A 21,138-nucleotide genomic window follows, 5' to 3' on the forward strand; every position below is an offset into this window, starting at 1 on the left:
TTCGGAGTGAAAATCATTCGCGACTAGTTGAGAGAATTATTCTATTTATTATTATTGTTGAATAAGGGTCGGACTACGGGGTTTAAGCATTTAAATAATTGAATTCAATGATTCCTATTGAATTTTCCAAAATTCGAAACTGATTTTAGGCATGCTGATTTGAAAGAGTGCATTGCAATTCAAAATTGTTGTAGGTGGCGACACCATGAATAAAATTAATTGAATCATTCGTTTGGCATTTGACGTGACGGTGCTGGTGGAAGCATTGACTGCATGTGTGAATTGGTGGAGACATTGACGGAACGTAGACGTTTTTCTCCGTAACGTGCTATGTGAATCGCACATTATTCTATTATGCATTTGTTATGGAAAAATTCACATGCACCGGCAACGTAACGACCCGTCAGCATACGTTCAACGAAAACGACCGGTAGGATTTGTAGAAAAGAATAATTGACGGAGACGGACGGCTCGTTTGGTTTTTGTCTGGGCTTTGTGTCTCGGCTTTTGTTTTGATTTGGTTGTACAGTAATTTATATCTAATTCGAAATTAAGCTAATTGAACAGATCTGTGATGCAATACGTTTAATTGGAAATTTTTACCTCTTATTGGACATTTTTGTAAACATTGAGTTCGGAGCCCAAATTATGGCCCCACATTGAAAGTCGTCACCAGTCGCGAATGTCCAATTACTGGTCAAAATCGACTCCAATGCGACACTGAATAGTGCCTCAGCATATCGCTTGATAAGTAACTTACTGTACTTTTTATGCCAACATATCTCTTAGCTCCAAATTTCGGAGTGAAAATCATTCGCGACTAGCTGAGAGAAATATTCTATTTATTATTATTGTTGGATAAGGGTCGGACTACGGGGTTTAAGCAGTTAAATAATTGAATTCAATGATTTTCATTGAATTTTTCAAAATTTAGAACTGATTCTAGGCATGCTGATTTGAAAGAGGGCATTGCAATTTAAAATTGTTGTAGGTGGCGACACCATGAATAACATTACATAAATCATTCGTTTGACATTTGACGCGACGGTGCTGATGGAAGCATTAACTGCATGTGTGAATTGGTGGAGACGTTGACGGAACGTAGACGTTCTTCTCCGTAACGTTCTATGTGAATCGCACATTAATCGACGTAGATTATTGATTCGCCTCGATCTGAGACGTTTCGATTATTGGTTGCGCAGTAAGTGCGATTCACATACAACATCCACGTCACGTTCACGTCCCGTCACGTCTCGTTACGTCAATTATTCTACCATGCAATTCTTATGAAAACATTCACGTAACGTAACGATCCGTCAGCATACGTTCAACGAAAACGGCGGGCAGCATCTGTAGAAAACAATAATTGACGGAGACGGACGGTTCGTTGGGGTTTTGTCTGGGCTTTGTGTCTCGGCTTTTGTTTTGATTTTTGTTATATTTTTTAAGCCAACATATCTCTTAGTTCCAAATTTCGGAGTCAAAATCATTTGCGACTAGCTAAGGAAAATAGTCTATATATTATTATTATTGAATATGGGGACTACGGGGTTCAAGCATTAAAATCATATAATTCAATGATTTTCATTTAATCTTTCTAAATTTAGAACTGGTTCTAGGCATGCTGATTCGAGAGAGGGCATTTAATACTGTTGTAGGTGGCGACACCATGAATAATATTGAATAATGTGCGATTCACATAGCACGTTACGGAGAAGAACGTCTACGTTCCGTCAACGTCTCCACCAATTCACACATGCAGTCAATGCTTCCACCAGCACCGTCCCGTCAAATGCCAAACGAATGATTTATTTAATTTTATTCATGGTGTCGCCACCTACAACAATTTTAAATTGCAATGTCCTCTTTCAAATCAGCATGCCTAGAATCAGTTCTAAATTTTGAAAAATTCAATGAGAATCATTGAATTCAATTATTTAAATGCTTAAACCCCGTAGTCCGACCCTCATGCAACAATAATAATAAATAGAATAATTCTTTCAACTAGTCGCGAATGATTTTCACTCCGAAATTTGGAGCTAAGAGATATGTTGGCATGAAAAGTACAGTAAGTTACTTATAAAGCGATATGCTGAGGCACCACTCAGTGTCGCATTGGAGTCGGTTTTGACCAGTAATTGGACATTTGCGACTGGTGGCGACTTTCAATGTGGGGCCATAATTTGGATCTCGAACTCAATGTTTACAAAAATTTACAAAAATGTCCAACTAGAGGTAAAAATGTCTAATTAAACGTGTTGCATCACAGATCTGTTCAATTAGCCTTATGTCGATTAAGATGTAAATTACTGTACAACCAAATCAAAACAAAAGCCGAGACACAAAGCCCAGACAAAAACCAAACGAGCCGTCCGTCTCCGTCAATTATTCTTTTCTACAAACCCTGCCGGTCGTTTTCGTTGAACGTATGCTGACGAGTCGTTACGTTGCTGGTGTATGTGAATGTTTTCATGAGAATTGCATGGTAGAATCATTGACGTATCGTGACGTGACGGGACGTGAACGTGACGTGTATGTTGTATGTGAATCGCACTTAATTCATTCGTTTGACGTGACGGTGCTGCTACGAGCGTACACTGAGAGGAAAATTTAGTAAATATGACGAATTTTTTGGTACATGTTACCAATTCTCTAGTCATTTTCTACCCTACTAATCATTGGTACATGTTACAAAAAAAGAATGGTAGGCGCATATGTCAAACAAACTACAAATTGTTGGTCCAACATTGGTGCAATAACAGTGAAAATTTTGCTTCATATTTGTGAGAGGTAATCATCAGGGATAATGACAAAATTTTTCATAATTATTTTTAATTTAAACATTGTATTTGATTGCGTTTAATTCTACATACTTAGAATACATTATACTAATAACTTATTCTATAAACAACATCAATAATTCTCGTTGGAATCATTCTAACAACTGCGTACAAGAGGCAAATTTTAATCGCAGCCTCAACCACCTCAATTTGATGAGCATTTCCAAAGCAAGTTCCCGTTCCTCTTCCTGCTGCATCGCTCTGATTTGCATTAGCTGATTAGCAGACTGACGGTAGAATTAGCACGTTTCATCCGTATTTTGTTCTCTCGTGTCCCTATGAAGAAATGAAATACATATGTTAATGATATTAAATATGCAATAAATTATGTATGTTCACCTTAAGTTTTTTACGGTCGATGATGTGTTGAAGAAAGATTCCAATCTTAGCGACAAACTCGCCGTTACCTTCAATCCCATAGCTTGGATGGTTTTTGGTAAACAAGTATTACGAGTCTGGGATCATGCCAGCTGTAAAGACAAGGAAAAAGGTCAATAGTGTTGTAATGTATAGAATATAACTGATGTTTATCCTTGGCGGGAATATGAAAATAGTTTCCCGACCGAGGTGACTGATGTAATGATGTAAAAAAATGAATACTTATCTCCGATTTGTTTATGATGAATGATTGAACTGCATATAATTTTAAGGCAAACTAAAAAAGAAAAAAATGATATTAGGTCAATTATGTTAATATGGATCAAAATTTCTTGTGATATTTTTCCCGCCGAAAAGATGAAAACAAATTCTCGGGGGAGATGAATACATAATTGAATTCAATAAAAACAAAGTGCTTACCTCCGAATCGCTTCGTCTCCAAAAGACAAAAGACAAAGTGCGCACATCACAGTTGTTAGGTATGACGATAAAAACAAACTTACTAATGGTATGAAGTAAAATATACGAATTCCTGGTAGGAACATTCATTGCGTCTGACATCTTTTTTACGCAATTTTAGTAATATTTAAAAAAATGTGTATATTTTACCAATGTTTTTGCTACTAAAGATTTGGTAGATGCTTTTACTAAACTATTTCTCCAGTGTAGACTGCATGTGTGAATTGGTGGAGACGGTGACGGAACGTGGACGTTCTTTTCCGTAAGGTTCTATGTGAATCGCACAGTATTCGTTCGATTAATAATCGATTTCAGTAGGAAGTACTCGAATCATCGATTAATCGGACGATTATCAGGACCCATCTAGAGCCGCCTGATTATGAAGTGTTTTTGCGACTACGTTAGTCGGGATTTTTATGACAGGGGCTTAGCCCATAAGAGAGCCCTTGAGGCAAGATTAAGAGCCCACGCACACTGCACACTTTTTTCCAGTCGATGGTTTGATCGGGGTGGGTTGCTAGTGCGCACACCGAGCCAACCAAACAGTCGTGTTGGTCGAGAGTGTGTACACTAGCCAACTGTAGGCCGAATGTTCTCGAACGACTGTGTATTCAATTTGTGTTTGACAACGGAGAAGAGAACGATGAAGGGAAATCAAAAAGATTCAGAGAGCATTTGGTACATCCCATTCTCAGTTATTCGCACGGCACGTATGTTGGATGCCAAAATTGAGAGCGAATTTAGAGCGAATCGAGGGTGAATTGAACTATCGACCAATAAACAATCGTCGTGTGTGCGTAGATCGATGCTAGCCAGTACTGATTGAACGGACGGGCGATAGTTGATCGACCGAATAGTTTGAATACAACCGGGAAGCCTATCAAACTTTTTTATCGGTCGGTACTGAATCGGTGTAGTGTGCGTATGCTCGATATGCATACTGATTCAGTCGTCCGACCAATCTATCGGCCGACAAAAGTCTGCAGTCTGCGAAGGCTCTAAGTGACAGATTTACAGTAATTTACATTTAATGCGACATTTTGCTAATTGGACAGACCTGTAATGCGACACGTTTAATTGGACTTTTTTACCTCTAATTGGACATTTTTGTAAACATCGAGTTCGGGGCCCAAATTATGGCCCCACATTGAAAGTCGCCACCAGACGTCGACACTGTACCACTCTCATCGCCAATGTCCAATTAGGCGGCTCGCACACCGAACAATAAGCAACTAGCAAACTGCAATACGCAATATGCAACATGCAACATATTTTGTTGTTCTTCGCATACCAGAGCAATAAAAACGCCTGACATTATGCAAACAATCTACTTAATGTATGAAACTTGTCAAATTATTAGCGATAAGTTGCTCTTTAACCGACACGTTGTGTTGCCAGCGATATGTGTTGCTCTGTAAAGGCGATAGTGATATCGTATTGCGTCGGTATGCGAGATCAACAATAAATAAATGGAAAAATCCATTGGCGATAATATTGCTTATTGCATGTTGATAGTTGCTAGTTACTCATTGCTCCGGTGTGCGAGCCGCCTTACAGATCAAAATCGCCTCCAATGCAACACTGAGTGGTGCCTCGGCATGTTGCCTTAAATGTAAATTACTGTACCCTGAAAATAATTCTAATTCTGCAACAAAATTGAATTTCTCATGAAAATCATGACATAGGCTAGATTGTGAAAAATAAATCAGGACGCCTAAAATAGATCTCAAAATCAGGACATGTCCTGCTGAATCGGAAAGATGATAACCCTACCCAGCTAACATTAAATCGCATAACAAGCGTATATATAACATCATATGCCCTAAAATTTGGTTGGCATATAATGCGTCTAACTGGTATATGCATGCAAAAGTGGAGGCCATATACATACATGGCAAATGCTTACCGAATTTGTTTGGATGAATATGCAACTTTGACCGGCTATAATAGCGATTGTGTTGGAATTGAATTGCGATCTAATATGAATATATTCATGAATTGTCAAAGCACCAAATACGACTTTTGCCATACTCATATACGATTTATTACAGACATAGAAAAAAATGGCGCAAAACATTTTCGTGAAATGTTTATTACAACCTCACGTCCAGACGACCGGATTATCATCCACCAGCTATCTCGCGCGGCTATCTGAAATTTAATTCAACAGGGGTTAAAACTTTCGAGTGCATCATTGACATTTCAATATGATGTAATATGTTCTTTATTAGGATCTAATATGATTTACTGTTTCATGATTTTCTTCAGCATGCAACACGATTTACTACAGTACTGAATCGATTTAAATTATACGCTTATACGACACACAAACTGCATCAGCGTAATATACGCATATGATGCGGATTAAATATATTTTACGACAATGTACATCATAAAACTGATGTTTATTATACCGAATTGCGACTTAGTTTGATAATGGTATATAAAATCGAGTTTTTACATTTTATGCGATTTCAAATATACACGATACATATTTTGATTGATATTATATGCGATTATGATTTATTCGGATTTCTTGTAAGACTTGGCACGTGCAAAATTATACGATTTAATGTTTGCTGGGTATTCATGAATTGTTAAAGCACCAAATACGACTTTTGCCATACTCAAATACGATTTATTACAGACATAGAAAAAAAAACAAGTGGCGCAAAATATTTTCGTGAAATGTTTATTATAACATCTCGAATCGCCATTTTTATATATGAGTATTTATGTTCGTAGAAATAATAATTGTTTGATTGACTTGTGTTGGGAGTGGAATATGAATGTTTAAAATGCCACAGATTGATGTTTGGTGAAAACTGCTCCGATGTGGGTTCGAACTCCGGTCGTCTGGATTATCATCCACCAGCTATCTCGCGCGGCTATCTGAAATTTAATTCAACAGCGGTTAAAACTTTTGAGTGCATCAGCATTTCATTGACATTTCAATACGATGTAATATGTTCTTTATTAGGATCTAAAATGATTTACTGTTTCATGATTTTCTTCAGCATGCAACACGATTTACTAAAGTACTGAATCGATTTAAATTATACGCTTATACGACACAAACTGCATCAGCGTAATATACGCATATGATGCGGATTAAATATATTTTACGACAATATACATCATAAAATTGATGTTTATTATACCGAATTGCGACTTAATTTGATAATGGTATATAAAATCGAGTTTTTACATTTTATACGATTTCAAATATACACGATACATACTTTGATTGATATTATATGCGATTATGATTTATTCGGATTTCTTGTAAGACTTAGCACGTGCAAAATTATACGATTTAATGTTTGCTGGGTAATCATTACAAATGCTGAACATATTTGCATCAATATTGACTCCAAACAATAAACAATGCATTCAGGGTCACGCGTGAACCTAGCTTTATGCTACCTACGCTCAGTTTGTGTTGATATGGTCAGGGCCCTGGCTAAAACAGCGTGAATGAAGAAGTCGTCTTCTTTTGCGCTGTTTACCCTATTGAAGAATTAACTTCAGGGCATATTTAAATCATATTTAAATCGCATAACAAGCGTATATATAACATCATATGCCCTAAAATTTGGTTGGCATATAATGCGCCTAACTGGCATATGCATGCAAAAGTGGAGGCCATATACATACATGGCAAATGCTTACCGAATTTGTTTGGATGAATATGCAATTTTGACCGGCTATAATAGCGATTATGTTGAATTGAATTGCGATCTAATATGAATATATTCATGAATTGTCAAAGCACCAATTTTGCCATACTCATATACGATTTATTACAGACATAGAAAAAAAACAAATGACGCAAAATATTTTCGTGAAATGTTTATTATAGCCTCACGAATTGCCATTTTTATATATGAGTATTTATGTTTGTAGAAATAATAATTGTTTGATTGACTTGTGTTGGGCGTGGAATATGAATGTTTAAAATGGCACAGATTAATATTTAGTGAAAACTGCTCCGATGTGGGTTCGAACTCCGGTCGTCTGGATTATCATCCACCAGCTATCTCGCGCGGCTATCTGAAATTTACAACAGCGGTTGAAACTTTCGAGTACATCAGAATTTCATTGACATTTCAATATGATGTAATATGTTCTTTATTAGGATCTAATATGATTTACTGTTTCATGATTTTCTTCAGCATGCAACACGATTTACTACAGTACTGAATCGATTTAAATTATACGCTTATACGACACACAAACTGCATCAGCGTAATATACGCATATGATGCGGATTAAATATATTTTACGACAATGTACATCATAAAATTGATGTTTATTATACCGAATTGTGACTTAATTTGATAATGGTATATAAAATCAAGTTTTTGCATTTTATGCTATTTCAAATATACACGACACATACTTTGATTGATATTATATGCGATTATGATTTATTCGGATTTCTTGTAAGACTTAGCACGTGCAAAATTATACGATTTAATGTTTGCTGGGCAGTAACTGGCCCTCAAACATATGAAATTGTCAGCAGGGATGACAGGTGGTTTTTTTAAATGGTTTTACAGGTTTTACATCGTACGAAAAAATGTCTCCTTCTTCATATTGAAGGAAAATAAAAATTCATAATTTACTTTTGAACAAAGTTTGACAGCTTATTCAATGTTTATTCTAATTGGCATTGTTATAAAGCGTTTTTCATTAAACTTACTTTGAGGTTTTGAAGTTTATTTCATTAAATGTAAACGAAGAATATCACCCTAATTCTCATTTACGGCCGTATCCGTATATTGATTCGTCGGATACGATACGTCGGATACGATACGTCGTCAAAGAAAAAGCTATCCTCATTTACGGCCGTATTTCTGTGTACTATATTTGTTTGGTAAACTGTTTTATCGACATCGATGAGAGATGTTTTTTTATTTTTTCACTTCGGTTTTGTTTTCATTTGAGATTCCTACATTGTGTACAGTTTTTGTCGGGGAAAAACGGAAATTCCGGTTTTCTGAGTGATCCGCAGACATTTTACTGTGCGAATGTCGACTATGACCAAGTTATTCGGGTTACTTCATAACAACACGATTGATCCAATGTGACAACAAATCGATGATATGTAAATGGAATCCGCCGGATGATAAATGCATTAGTGTAGTCGCGTGAAATTCATGTCAGCTTGCGTGTGTAACTGCATGCGACATTTATTATATCAAAATTGAAGCAGGCAAGTCGGAGCACTAGAGGTATGAAACGGCCAATTGCACATGTTCACAATAATAACATTCTTTTCCCTCCCTCAGCACTGTCACATTCACCCTTGAACGAAAGCTCCAGCCGTTCGGAACCATTCGGCAGCGGTTTTCTCAAATGTCAACCTGAAGGAAGTAAATCATATGTGCTCACTTAATGCCGGAACGTATCAGGACAGTTCGGCTCTTGGAACCGAATATTCAGTTATTCTTGGTACAATTAATGAAATTCAAAAGCTGCACATTTGAACGGTACAAATAGGAACAGGAAGCTTCTCAATAGTTTTGGTGTTATAACGGTGCGAATGGATCTTCAGGACTCGAGTGGTCTGACTCCTTCGAGACAGAGCGCGTGACTCAGACGACAAATGTAACTTATTCGAGCAACATGGCAATGCTTAAGCCAGGAGCCAGCAGTGCCGAGTTTGGTCAAGAAGTTGAAATTCACAATCTACTTATCATCGGTCAGAATACGTTCGAGTTGCTACATGCACATCAATTCATGCAAACGGAGTATACTATGTCACTGATTCCGGCGAAATTGGGCAACGACTCGAAAACTTATTTCATCGTCGGCACAGCACTGATACATCAAGCGGAACCGGAACCCAAAATAGGAAGGATTATCATCTATCACTACGAGGATGGAGCCCTCACTCAAGTTAGCGAGAAGGGAATCAAGGGTTAAACTCTCATTGAGTTTAACGGCCGTGTATTGGCCAGCATCAATTCAACTGTACGATTGTATGAGTGGACTGATAAGGATTTGCGACTTGAATGTAACCATTTCAATAACGTGTTGGTATTATATTGTAAAACCAAGGGTAAACAAAATTAATGCAACCACTTGGATTCCTCAGAGTATCGGTTTTTTTTAACAGGAAACTTCATTTTGGTGGGTGATTTGATGCGATCTGTTACGCTGGAGGTAATTTTGAGGAGATCGCTCGCGACTATTAACCAAATTGGATGACAGCAGAGTGGATAACAGAACAATCTATTTGTTTGCCTAAAAGATGGATAAGTAGGGTTTCCGTAGCTCTGTTTATCATACGAATTTTTGTATTTATTTGAAGGGCCGCAACAACGGACAACGAACGACAGCAAATGCCAGAGGTTGCTCAATTATCAATATGATGAATATATTCCACCACGGTTCGCTCGTGATGGAAAACATTGGTGAGCGTACGACGCGACGGGCTGTTTGTTATTTTGGTCAGTTATCGGTCTGGTCACACAAATATCACCTGATTATGAATTATGAATTTCTTCGAAAGTTACAAGAAAGTTTGACTGACACTATCAAATCTGTTGGCAAGATTGATTATTCGCATTGGCATAGTTATCATACCGAAATGAAAACGGAACGTTGCGGGGAATTTATTGATGGAGACCTTATAGAAGGTTTTTTAGATTTAAGTCGGGAAAAATGTACGATGTACTGGGATTGCAGATCGACGTGGATAGAACTAAGAAGGAGTGGCCGAAGATGATATAATCAATATTGTAGAAGACCTAACAAGAATACATTAGGATGTTCAGTGTTGATCAATATTATTCAATCGATGCTATCAGTTGTTTTCTGACACAAATGCTGGGAAACCGAGATATTACAAATTTTTCTAAAAAAGTTTATTAATAATTCAACTCATTAAGATAGAGCTGGACGGACAATAGAACCAGATCGAGCTAAGCTCGTGAATTTCAGCATTCCTCGCGAAGAATTATTTCATGTTTGTTGGATAATAAAGAGACACCAGTGAATGTACAGTGAAGTTCGTACAACATCTCGTTATTTTGATTCGAATAGTCATGCACGGCGTATTTCTCAAAACTATTTAAAAGTTTTATCAAAACTTTATTACTTTTTGAATATGAAACATAGAATATTCAGGTGTAACGCGGTATGCGTAGGGGGATGTTAGTGTTGGTGCTGTAATTGGAGTCTTGAAAGATGTTATGAGCTACAATTTGAATGAAATATAGTGGTATGCCTATCAGGTTGGATATTTCCTAGCGTTCACATCTTTCCATCCGACTTCACACTACCAAGTGTCAAATCACCTGGAGAAATGTTGGCCCTGCGAATGAACGAATAGGTTAGTTGATTTCGAACTCTTCCGAATGCGATCATAATACTTATTCGAATTCTTCTTTCGCTCGTGCTGATCCTGCAGCGGGGTGCTTGCTCCCCAAGCGAACCTATTATGGCTCCACCACCGTGGCTTTCATCACTGAGCAGACCTAACAGACAGAGGAACCACATTAGAACGACCAGCTGCAGCTCTCCTCTTTGGCTGCCGCTGTTTCTAGATGACTTGATACGAGACTCGAGCAAAGCTAGGGGTAAAAGTTTCACATGAGAATAATTGAGACAGTTTTTAGGCAATATATGTGATGCTAACGCTTGCTGGTGGTGAGGTTAAACAACGGCTTTTCCAAAAAATATTTAGCGATTGCAGTCTAAAAAAAATAACAAAGAGAAAAGAACGAACATTCGTTCCTATAATTTACAATCGTCTTATACTAATAAACTTGATGGGAGAACCTAACGACAAATCAATCGATGCAATTTTTCAAAACATAAATCAGGCAGTGAGAATTTGTATCAAGATTTCGCTTGCCCAAAAAAATATGACAATGATGAAACGAAGCACGTTATTATAAATAGTAATAAAAGAAAAAGAACATCCTTCTTCTTCTTCTTCAATGGCACTAACGTTCCTAGAGGAACTTCGCCGTCTCAACGTAGTATTACTTGCGTCATTTTTATTAGTACTTAGTTGAGATTTCTATGCCAAATAACACGCCTTGAATGCATTCTGAGTGGCAAGCTCTAGAATACGCGTGATCACAGTGTGCAAGTCGGAGGAAATTTCTTTGACGAAAAATTCCCCCGACCAGAACGGGAATCGAACCCGAACACCCGGCATGTTAGTTATGACGCTAACCACTCGACCAAGGGAGCACGAACAAAAACAAAGAACATCCACAACATATGAAATATGATCATGAGGAACGGTAATATATAGTACAAAACAGCATTAAATTTGAATGCTGCAAGAGATAACCATTTCTGCACTGGTAAATGCATTGTAAGAATCCAGTTCTATCGTAACATGTAAGAATTGATCTGTAGAATTCGATGCTTCCTAAGAAGTTCTAACGCTCATGGGACCACCTCGTTTCTGTTGGCACAATTTTTACGTGACGGAGGGTAGTGGCTCCTGCAGTCGGCTTTGCAGAGAAATATGTATCATTAGGATATTTGTCACCAGCCGGTTAGCTGTGTGACTATGAACCAAAAGAGTTCGCTGCATGTTTGGACAAATTTATTGTACGAATTGCTGCACAGCTGCATTTGGTTCGCCGTTGTTAATCACAGCGGCAGCGGCAACAATTCGACCGTTCTGATCACAAAGCGCCTTACGTTGATCCTGCAGTTTTTTTGCGGAGCAAAGCGTTCTGAATTATGGATTGGGTACGGAACTGCAGCTCACATTGGGATGGATAGTTGGGTTGGGTTGTTGCATTTGTGGTGGATCAGTTGCATTCTCAACGTTGTTTTTCATTGTTTCTGTTGATTTTCACTGAGAATTTGTTGCTGAGTAATCATGCTACTGTTGACTTGATTTTGTGCTAGCATGTCAACTAATCGATTGGTGAGGCGTTGTTTGAAATATCTCCATCGAATTCACAAATTTTGTCCAGGCGAAAGGTAGGTCCTGCCGACACCCATTCTGGCTCTTCCTCGTTTGCTGTATCTTGGTGTCGTTGTTCATCTGCACTTATGTAGTTGTTTCGGTTGCTGAACTTGTAATTGCGACGGAACCTTGCTGCGAAATTTGACACAATAGGGTCATCTATTGCTACCGGACGGCGGTTGCAGAACAGGGACTGACTAGTCGTATAGCGAATAGGGCGGACACATGAGTTGCATGCCCGATAGTATGATAGCCGGCAATCTGCAATGTAGAATAGCCGGATCTTGTTCCTCTAGCGGAAGTTTATCTGCATTCAACAATTTTGAATTATTCAGAGTAAAAATCGTCTGCACATGTTTACAGAGATCTCACCTGCTTTATATCTCGTTTATATTCAAAACTACAAAAAAAACTACAACGTTGAGATAACTCTGTATCATAAATTGAACACGTTCGATACGTAAACACCTCCTGATTGTCAACGATGTCGATAATGTAGTACACCAATAACTTGATCTAGTACGACTGTAAATTGAAAATACGACGAATGGCTCGTACGAAAACAAGGATGGGATTTGCGTACGTATCCTATTCGTTCGAAAACTATGATAAGGGTGTATATTCCGCAACTGCGAACAAAATTTCATGAGTTTAGAAATGATAATTGGCATGATATACCGTCAATTGAGTAAATATCGCGAGCGAGCGAATAACAGTGGAATTTCAGTCAAATTTCCCTGTAATATTCGAAGAAATTCATAATTCATAATAATCGGGTGGTATTTGTGTGACCAGACCAATTGCATCGCTGACTATGCCAAATAGTACACAACCCGTTGTCGCCGTCGTTCGCTCACCAAAGTTTTGCATCACGAGCGAACCGTGGCGGAATACATTGACCATATCACCGAGATCGCATTGAGCAACCTTTGGTACTTGCTATCGTTCGTCGTCCGTTGCTGCGGCCCTTCAAATAAAAACAAAAATTGTTCGTATTATAAACAGAGCTACGGAAATCTTACTTACATCTTTTATGCAAACAAATAGATTGTTCTGTTATCCGCCCGAGGAAATCACTGTCATCCAATTTGGTTAATAGTCGCGAGCGATCTCCTCGAAATTACCTCCAGCGTGACAGATCGCATCAAATCACCCACCAAAATGAAGTCGCCTGTAAAAAAACCATTACTCTGAGGAATCCAAGTTATTAATCTTGTTTACCCTTGGTTTTACAATATAATGAGAACACGTTAATGAAATGGTTACAATCGTACAGTTGAATTGATGCTAGCTAATACACGACGGTTAAACTCAATGAGAGAATAGCACGCGCCCTTGATTCCCTTCTCGCTAACTTGAGTGAGGGCTCCATCCGCGTAGTGATTGATGATAATCCTTCCTACTTTGGGTTCCGGTTCCACTTGATGTACCAGTGCTGTGCCGACGATGCAATAAGTATTCGAGTCGTTACCCAACTTCGCCGAAATCAGTGACATAGTATACTCCGTTTGCATGAATTGATGTGCATGTAGCAACTCGAACGTATTCTGATCGATGATAAGTAGATTGTGAATTTCAACTTCTTGACCAAACTCGGCACTGCTGGCTCCTGGCTTAAGCATTGCCATGCTGCTCGAGTAAGTTACATTTGTCGTCTGAGTCACGTGCTCTGTCTCGAAGGAGTCAGACCACTCGAGTCCTGAAGATCCATTCGCACCGTTATAACACCAAACTATTGAGAAGCTTCCTGTTCCTATTTGTACCGTTCGAATGTGCAGCTTTTGAATTTCATTAATTTTTTTTATATCTGTATTATAGTGATTTTCAACTCATTTGGTTGGTTCGTCACTTTTACTTCCATTTTTGGAAGAATGTCGGGAGTGAGAATTGAACTCGTGACCTTTTGCGTGAGAGGCATGGATGTTACCACTACGCCAGATCGCCTCCTAATTTCATTAATTGTACCAAGAATAACTGAATATTCGGTTCCAAGAGCCGAACTGTCCGGATACGTTCCGGCATTAAGTGAGCACATATGATTTACTTCCTTCAGGTTGACATTCGAGAAAACCGCTGTCGAATGGTTCCGAACGGCTGGAGCTTTCGTTCAAGGGTGAATGTGACAGTGCTGAGGGAGGGAAAAGAAGGTTATTATTGTGAACATGTGCAATTGGCCGTTTCATACCTCTAGTGCTCCGACTTGCCTGCTTCAATTTTGATATAATAAATGTCGCATGCAGTTACACACGCAAGCTGACATGAATTTCACGCGACTACACTAATGCATTTATCATCCGGCGGATTCCATTCACATATCATCGATTTGTTGTCACATTGGATCAATCGTGCTGTTATGAATTAACCCGAATAACTTGGTCATAATCGACATTCGCACAGTAAACTGTCTGCGGATCACTCAGAAACCCGGGAATTTCCGTTTTTTCCCGACAAAAACTGTACACAATGTAGGAATCTCAAATGAAAATAAAACAGAAGTGAAAAAATAAAAAAAAACATCTCTCATCGATGTCGATAAAACAGTTTACCAAACAAATCTAGTACACAGAAATACGGCCGTAAATGAGGATAGCTTTTTCTTTGACGACGTATCGTATCCGACGAATCAATATACGGATACGGCCGTAAATGAGAATAAGGGCGAATATCTCTCAAAAATTCACGTACGCCATCATACTGAAATGTTTTCACTTATTTCATAATGTCTTCGAAATGTCTTCACAAAATCAAATGTCTTCACAGTAAGTCAAATGTCTTCAAAATGAAGACATGTCTTCAAACCTGGCATCCCTGATTGTCAGTGTAGAATCTACACAATCGAGACTCGATTCCACGGTGGAAATTCAGAATCGTTGTGAAACATTGAAATAATCTACTTTTATCAACTAGAAAATGTTTCTACCTATCGTTTGAAGGTGTTTTCCTCTCGTTTTATTTCTGGACTGATGAATTATTAACAAAAAAGTGTTTGTTCATGTTCACGTTCACGGGAACTCTAAACCAGGCTTCATCAGATACCTTGGTATGAAGCAAGGCGCCTCTATATATACCAGGTGAAACAATCATATGAAATGCACTTTCAGCCATATTGGAATTGCTGTCGGTATTGTTTACAAACAGCATCAGAACGCTGCCGGCGGCTCTCTACAAACTGCTGCGACGCTTATTCGAACGATGCCTACTTTGTTCGGCTTTCGCGAATTTATGTGAAAAAGACGGGATGATTTTGTAGAATTTCATTCTCATCCAGTTCATCCACTACTCTCGCATGTGAAAATGCAAAAATGGCGTATCCTAGCAATAACAAAACAAACAACCCCCGCTCCACAAACCGTAATCCCCTTCTTATTGAAGTGATGATGTTGCTTCACCTGTTATACATTTATACAAGCGCCTTGGTATGAAGTGTGCACTAGGACTTAGTGGTAAACATGTAAACAAAAATGATCCAATTGAATCAATTAAATTAGTGATTCTAATATTTTGCTACAATTCTGGTCAGATAGTTCTTGATTTTACAGTGCAAGTATGGGAAAGAAAAAGGATTCCAATGTTGAACGTGAAGGTAAAAATCTGGTTAAAATATAGGTAAACTTACTATTTCTTCATTTATCTTGAAGATGATGGCTATGGATTTGCACACAAGAAACATAAAAAGCACAAAAAACACAAGAAAAGTAAATCTCAATCGCAACTCTCCGTTCCGACATATGATTTTGTACCAAACGAAGTGGACCAAACAGTTGAAATTGTGGAAGAAATTGAGTACATGGAAGCAGATCCGGAACCAGAAATAATTTCAGGAGTAGAAGCGGAACCCGAACAAGAATCGCTCAGTTCGACCATAACAAATGCGGTGCCTCCCTCGCCAGCAACTCCAGCGAAAAACACTCCACCAGCTAAGGGATCGTCTATAGCAAAATCCAAGAAAAAGAAAGGCAAAGGTAAAGACAGCGGCACATCTAGCGAAGAAGAGCGGTGGCTCGATGCAATTGAGTCGGGCAAACTCGAAGAAGTTGACGATGAGCTCAAAAAGATCAAACCAAAGGATCCAAAATTGATGACTGCTCGCCAGAGGGCAATGTACGAGAGAAATACCGATAAGGACACAACAAGTTCAGCGACAGAAATGTTGATGGCGTTACCGACTGGATACAAGGAAAAAGTTATGACGGCCGAAGCAATCCAGAAAGCCCAGCTGAAGTCACAAAAACGCAAACAGCTCGCTGATGAAAAAAGGGAGAAGGACAAGAAGAAAACGATGGAACGATTGTTGAAAAAACAGGATTCAAAGTCGGTGAAAGCCATAAAGAACCGCCCGGTGAAGGCGCAACATCCGGTTATAACTTACAAGAACACTTTGGAAGGATCCACAATTTCGCTGCCACCGAATATGGAATTTCCTTTGCAACCTAAGAAAGCAAAAGATCCCCCGAAACCTATTCTGTGTGGAATGCCGAATTGCACGAATGTGAAGCGTTATAATTGTTCGAAAACTAACATTCCACTTTGTAGCTATCGGTGTTACAAAATGAATGTTGATTCAATAAAACACATCATTTGTTGATTTTATCAAAGTTTTATGTTCTTTTGTACCCCACAGTAAATCCGTTTAGAAGTCAACCTGCAATATATATATATATACTTGTCAACATTATCTTCTGTAAAATTTGAAAATAGTTTTTCGTCTCATTTGATTTTTGAATTGATCAGCCAGAACGTAAATGGAGTCTTGAGGTTCATACTAATGTTTCGATATTTAATGCGTGAATCTTAAAATTGCAGGAATAAGATAGAAAAATTCTTACCAATAACTGATTTAAGTAATTTTCATAGGGAATCTTATCAGTAGACATATCGACTGCAACTGCCATCATTTCTTCGAGCTCTTCTGCCGTGAACGGTTCTCCCTCCTCCGTGATCAATTTCGTCATGTATTCACGATCCACAAAGCCCTTACGTTCTTGATCCAGTACATGAAATGCCTTCAGCAGTTTTTCGGGAGGTGCAGGTTCTAATCTGTGAATAAAATGTAGAATAATCTAGGAATCAAACTATGTGTTATCGATAAATTTTCGAACTTATGCTCTGCAATTAGTTGGCTAACATAAGGTAGAAACTTGGACAGATGAACTGTTCCATTAGAATCTTCAAATTCAGTTGCGGAAATAACCTCGTTCACATCCGCTTCCGTTGGGACACATCCTGTGGATGAATAAAATTATTTATTGGTGAAAAGAGATATGCATTTGGTATAAAACCTAAAAATCTCAAAATTGTTCCGATTTCGCGAACGTCAACTGTTTTATTGCCATGATGATCGAATATCAAGAATGCATCAGCTACACGTTTCTCTAGCTCGTTAGCCGGATTTATTTCTGTTGGTTAATAATTATGAAAAATCTAGTAATTAACACATATATCATATTATTAATAATTTACCAGGGTAATCTAAATCAGCCATACTTTCCTCGATTTTCTTTTATTGGGTATAACAGGGCGAAAAATTTGATTTAACAAAAACATTGGTTGTCAACGGCAACCAGTGAATACTTGGTCTATTGAGCTGGGCGAATTCTTTTTTTTATCGAAGAGGTTTTTAGCCTTAGGTTGCTTTGTCTCTGTCATATTAAAACTGATGTTTCTGAAGGAGTTTTTCTCTGAGGGTTTCCCCTTTTGTTTCATAATGAATTCAATAACAAGATCGTTCAACTAAAACAGTTTAATGAACGTAGCATCCATACATTCCGCGCATATAAATTCATTCGGGTCGTCCACCCCGGCGCATTCCATGTGCATAGTTCCCCCACCGCATGCCTTACATCCCACCAGTTGGGTACGTTTTCGACCAATTCTAGCATTTGCCAATTTGCAATCTTCAGCAGTGCAGTTGCGTTTGTGAATATTCTTGAAGGCACCCTGCTCTAACTCCCAACTTGCGTCGCGCAATGGCACAAAAACTCCGTGCAGTCTCGCATGGTCCGCGAAGCTCTTGTCGAAACAGTTGGGACACTTGAAGTAATAACCAGCCTCAAATGCGAACCGCTGTAAACACTCTCGATGATACCACGCAATATCGGGTTGTGAGGCTTCTTTACTGTTTGGTTCACAAATCGACCGAATACTCGATATAGGATTATCAATATCCATCGCTTCCCAGCAAATCCAGCACAAATCATCTTCTTCGTGTGGTTCATCGTGACGAACAGGATGATGTTCATGGCAGTATGAAACGAAGGCTCCCACGAACTGCGTCAAGCAATTGTTTTTGTATCCGCATATATAGTGAAACCAACGTTCGCAATTTGTTTCACAGCATTTGATGGCAGCTGAGCGACAGTTGCAATAACTGCAAATCTTATCACGATACATTTTGAATGAATCGTTAATGTCTTTCAGTAGAAAGCCGAGAATTCCTGCTTTATCCCCTCCTTTCTGGGATATATATGTACCGGATAGAAGACAAAAATAATGACATCGGAGTGTTCGTTTTTGCTGTTGCTTTTCTATAAACTCGCCGTACTTTAAACTGTTTTTCTCAGACAACAAACAAATATCGCAAACGTGCGTCGCATCCGAACTGAGGACGGTTAATTTGAAACGTGAATCCGCTGCGATATATGATGTCGGGCCGGGTTCAAGTACTTGTGTTGATTCATTATTATTTTGAGATTCAGAGTGCTCTGCAGATGCAAGAAAGGTTAAAAAATATAGTTAGGTGGTATCATAAAAATCTTACTGCTGCTCTCTTCCATGTCCTGAGTTGCATCATTAGAATAGGTACAGATTGTATTCTGAATGGTGGATGTAGATGCCGGTACTATTTTTTGTTCATTGTAGAAGTCTCGAATTTCTCTGCTTTTAACAGTAAGCACATCCAATATTTCTTGTAATCCCGAATATTTCATGTTATCGGTACGGTGAATTTGAGGGAGTAGGTGTTGCAGTTTTTCTAATCTTAAGGATGGTTCTAAACATTCAAGGTCATTAAAATTAACCGAATTTGCATTAGAATCGATCGTTATTAACAACCGCGGTAGTCGTGCATATTTGCGAAAGTAAGGATTTGAATACTCAAATCCTTTCATTAGCTCGATAAGACGAAAGTTGAGTACGGCGCTCTCATCTGCTACTGAATAAAAGTTTAATAACTGTTTTGCTTGTGGCAGGCACCCAGGGCAGAACGTCAGTTGATCTTTCTACAATCAAATCAGCAGTAATAGTGAATCAAATCACAATATTTTGAAATAACCAACCTGGAGTCCACCCGCAAAATTTGCAAGATCCTCGCTTGGAGGTAGATGGAAAAGAAACGGCGTATAGCGTGAACAGCAACGACAGCAGATGAAGCGGAGCCGATCAAGTCCAACATAGAAATAATCTTCTTCTTCCAAGAAATCTTCATTGAGATTCATCGTTCCGAGAGTGTTTGGTACAAAATATCTTATAAAACCAATCTTGATCAGTGGTAATCATTAACAAATATATTTTCGATATTATTCGTTTTCATATGTCAACAAAATACAAATGTTATTCGACGCTTCAAATTTGACTTTATGCCAAAAGTTATTGTTATAGGTGGACCATATAATCGAGTGAAGCGGTATATGTGAACAATATGACAGAAAGCGAGGGAGTTTGTTTACTTGAATTGGGAGAGAGATTTTGATACTTACGTATTAACCAAGGCGCCTAGAAGTATATCCTAAGGTGGGCCAACTTGCTAAAACGACTCTTCAGCCATCTTGGAAGTCTACTGTGTTTTGTTTGTAAACAATACACAATACGCTAGTGGCGAAGCTCGCTCGTGATCAGTCTGTCTCTTTCACGCAAATAATTCCCCTTCTGCTTTCTTCCGTACTGTTTTCATATACCGCTCCCCTAACCAACTTAGTGACGAAATGGCCTCACCTAGTACCATAGACCCGTCTTGGTATTCGCGTTGACGGCGGAATGGTGTCGACATCTGGATACGATATTAGTTTGTATGAGGTCAACTATTCTCTATCAGATTAGTCGACCCTAAGGCAGTTTTAAATTGCTAAAATTTGAATGAAATTTTTTTCTTTGCGTTATTTGCCTTCTATAAGTACGCTGTTCTGACCCCAATTTAAACTATTTTCTATCAGTTTTCAGATATTCTCACCAAAACTTGCCATTATAATACAAAATTATCTTTAAACACAATTTGTGTATGATATTTTTTTACTACTTGCAAGCAAAAGTGATTTTAGTTTACCTAGAGTACTAATTTGGTTTGGTAAAAATAATTTTCATTCATAATTTTTATTTTAAAAGCACGTTTATGTCTTTTGCAAACCCATATTGTCATGCCTGCTCCCCCATTTCGTAATACGAAACTCAATGCCGTCAACGCGGATTAACCTCACTGGAGCACAATATTCATAAAGGCTGATTTAGACGATGACAGTCAGCGCTCTAGTTGAAGTATCCAGTGAATAGAGAACAGACACTCTGTTCGGGTTAGAGGCCAAT

The 21,138-nt window shown here is 38.4% G+C and overlaps 4 protein-coding genes, 1 long non-coding RNA gene and 1 pseudogene across 7 annotated transcripts; 2 read left to right on the top strand and 4 right to left on the bottom strand.

The window, feature by feature from the left end:
• Positions 1 to 4,320: 4,320 nt before the first annotated feature.
• LOC129766545 (DNA damage-binding protein 1-like) lies at positions 4,321 to 10,996 on the top strand (annotated as a pseudogene).
• LOC129767246 (uncharacterized) lies at positions 10,793 to 13,201 on the bottom strand. Its single transcript, XM_055767941.1, has 5 exons — positions 12,997 to 13,201; positions 12,421 to 12,931; positions 11,326 to 11,383; positions 11,060 to 11,260; positions 10,793 to 11,001 (listed from the first exon to the last, which is right to left on the bottom strand). The coding sequence occupies exons 2-5, from the start codon at positions 12,490 to 12,492 to the stop codon at positions 10,976 to 10,978; spliced, it is 357 nt and encodes a 118-aa protein (XP_055623916.1). The 5' UTR covers positions 12,493 to 12,931; positions 12,997 to 13,201; the 3' UTR covers positions 10,793 to 10,975.
• A 366-nt stretch (positions 13,202 to 13,567) lies between these two features.
• Positions 13,568 to 15,045, bottom strand: LOC129770438 (uncharacterized). The gene is made up of 3 exons (XR_008742114.1): positions 14,810 to 15,045; positions 13,846 to 14,752; positions 13,568 to 13,795 (listed from the first exon to the last, which is right to left on the bottom strand). It is a non-coding gene; the product is annotated as an uncharacterized LOC129770438 (long non-coding RNA).
• Positions 15,046 to 15,477: 432 nt separating this feature from the next.
• On the top strand, positions 15,478 to 17,224 carry LOC129770344 (INO80 complex subunit B). Its single transcript, XM_055773092.1, has 2 exons — positions 15,478 to 16,207; positions 16,263 to 17,224. The coding sequence occupies exons 1-2, from the start codon at positions 16,171 to 16,173 to the stop codon at positions 17,207 to 17,209; spliced, it is 984 nt and encodes a 327-aa protein (XP_055629067.1). The 5' UTR covers positions 15,478 to 16,170; the 3' UTR covers positions 17,210 to 17,224.
• Positions 17,204 to 18,224, bottom strand: LOC129770345 (dynein regulatory complex protein 8). Of its 3 annotated transcripts, none has more exons than XM_055773095.1 (5): positions 18,085 to 18,224; positions 17,904 to 18,020; positions 17,724 to 17,847; positions 17,451 to 17,661; positions 17,204 to 17,266 (listed from the first exon to the last, which is right to left on the bottom strand). In XM_055773095.1, exons 1-5 carry the CDS (start codon positions 18,104 to 18,106, stop codon positions 17,255 to 17,257), a joined length of 486 nt encoding a protein of 161 aa, XP_055629070.1. In that variant the 5' UTR covers positions 18,107 to 18,224; the 3' UTR covers positions 17,204 to 17,254. The 3 variants fall into 3 exon arrangements, with proteins under 3 accessions (XP_055629070.1, XP_055629068.1, XP_055629069.1); XM_055773093.1 differs by having other exon boundaries at positions 17,260 to 17,386; XM_055773094.1 differs by lacking the exon at positions 17,204 to 17,266 and having other exon boundaries at positions 17,375 to 17,661.
• LOC129770343 (PHD finger protein 7-like) lies at positions 18,085 to 20,181 on the bottom strand. Its single transcript, XM_055773091.1, has 3 exons — positions 19,899 to 20,181; positions 19,382 to 19,841; positions 18,085 to 19,325 (listed from the first exon to the last, which is right to left on the bottom strand). The coding sequence occupies exons 1-3, from the start codon at positions 20,055 to 20,057 to the stop codon at positions 18,355 to 18,357; spliced, it is 1,590 nt and encodes a 529-aa protein (XP_055629066.1). The 5' UTR covers positions 20,058 to 20,181; the 3' UTR covers positions 18,085 to 18,354.
• Positions 20,182 to 21,138: the final 957 nt, after the last annotated feature.

The sequence above is a fragment of the Toxorhynchites rutilus genome, chromosome 2 (assembly GCF_029784135.1).
Source record: "Toxorhynchites rutilus septentrionalis strain SRP chromosome 2, ASM2978413v1, whole genome shotgun sequence".
Taxonomy (NCBI): Eukaryota; Metazoa; Arthropoda; class Insecta; order Diptera; family Culicidae; genus Toxorhynchites; species Toxorhynchites rutilus.

Coding starts and splice junctions, on each gene's coding strand:
- LOC129770344 (XM_055773092.1), top strand. CDS start 16,171: ATGGGAAAGAAAAAGGATTCCAATGTTGAACGTGAAG. Junction 16,208..16,262: donor TTCCAATGTTGAACGTGAAG/GTAAAAATCTGG, acceptor TTTATCTTGAAG/ATGATGGCTATGGATTTGCA.
- LOC129770345 (XM_055773093.1), bottom strand. CDS start 18,106: ATGGCTGATTTAGATTACCCTG. Junction 18,021..18,084: donor GGCTGATTTAGATTACCCTG/GTAAATTATTAA, acceptor ATTAACCAACAG/AAATAAATCCGGCTAACGAG. Junction 17,662..17,723: donor CAACTAATTGCAGAGCATAA/GTTCGAAAATTT, acceptor TTTTATTCACAG/ATTAGAACCTGCACCTCCCG.
- LOC129767246 (XM_055767941.1), bottom strand. CDS start 12,492: ATGAAAAACAACGTTGAGAATGCAACTGATCCACCACAAATGCAACAA. Junction 11,384..12,420: donor ACCCAACTATCCATCCCAAT/GTGAGCTGCAGT, acceptor TATTTTTTTTAG/ACTGCAATCGCTAAATATTT. Junction 11,261..11,325: donor TAACCTCACCACCAGCAAGC/GTTAGCATCACA, acceptor TTTTACCCCTAG/CTTTGCTCGAGTCTCGTATC.
- LOC129770343 (XM_055773091.1), bottom strand. CDS start 20,057: ATGAATCTCAATGAAGATTTCTTGGAAGAAGAAGATTATTTCTATGTT. Junction 19,842..19,898: donor ATTTTGCGGGTGGACTCCAG/GTTGGTTATTTC, acceptor ATTTGATTGTAG/AAAGATCAACTGACGTTCTG. Junction 19,326..19,381: donor GGACATGGAAGAGAGCAGCA/GTAAGATTTTTA, acceptor TTGCATCTGCAG/AGCACTCTGAATCTCAAAAT.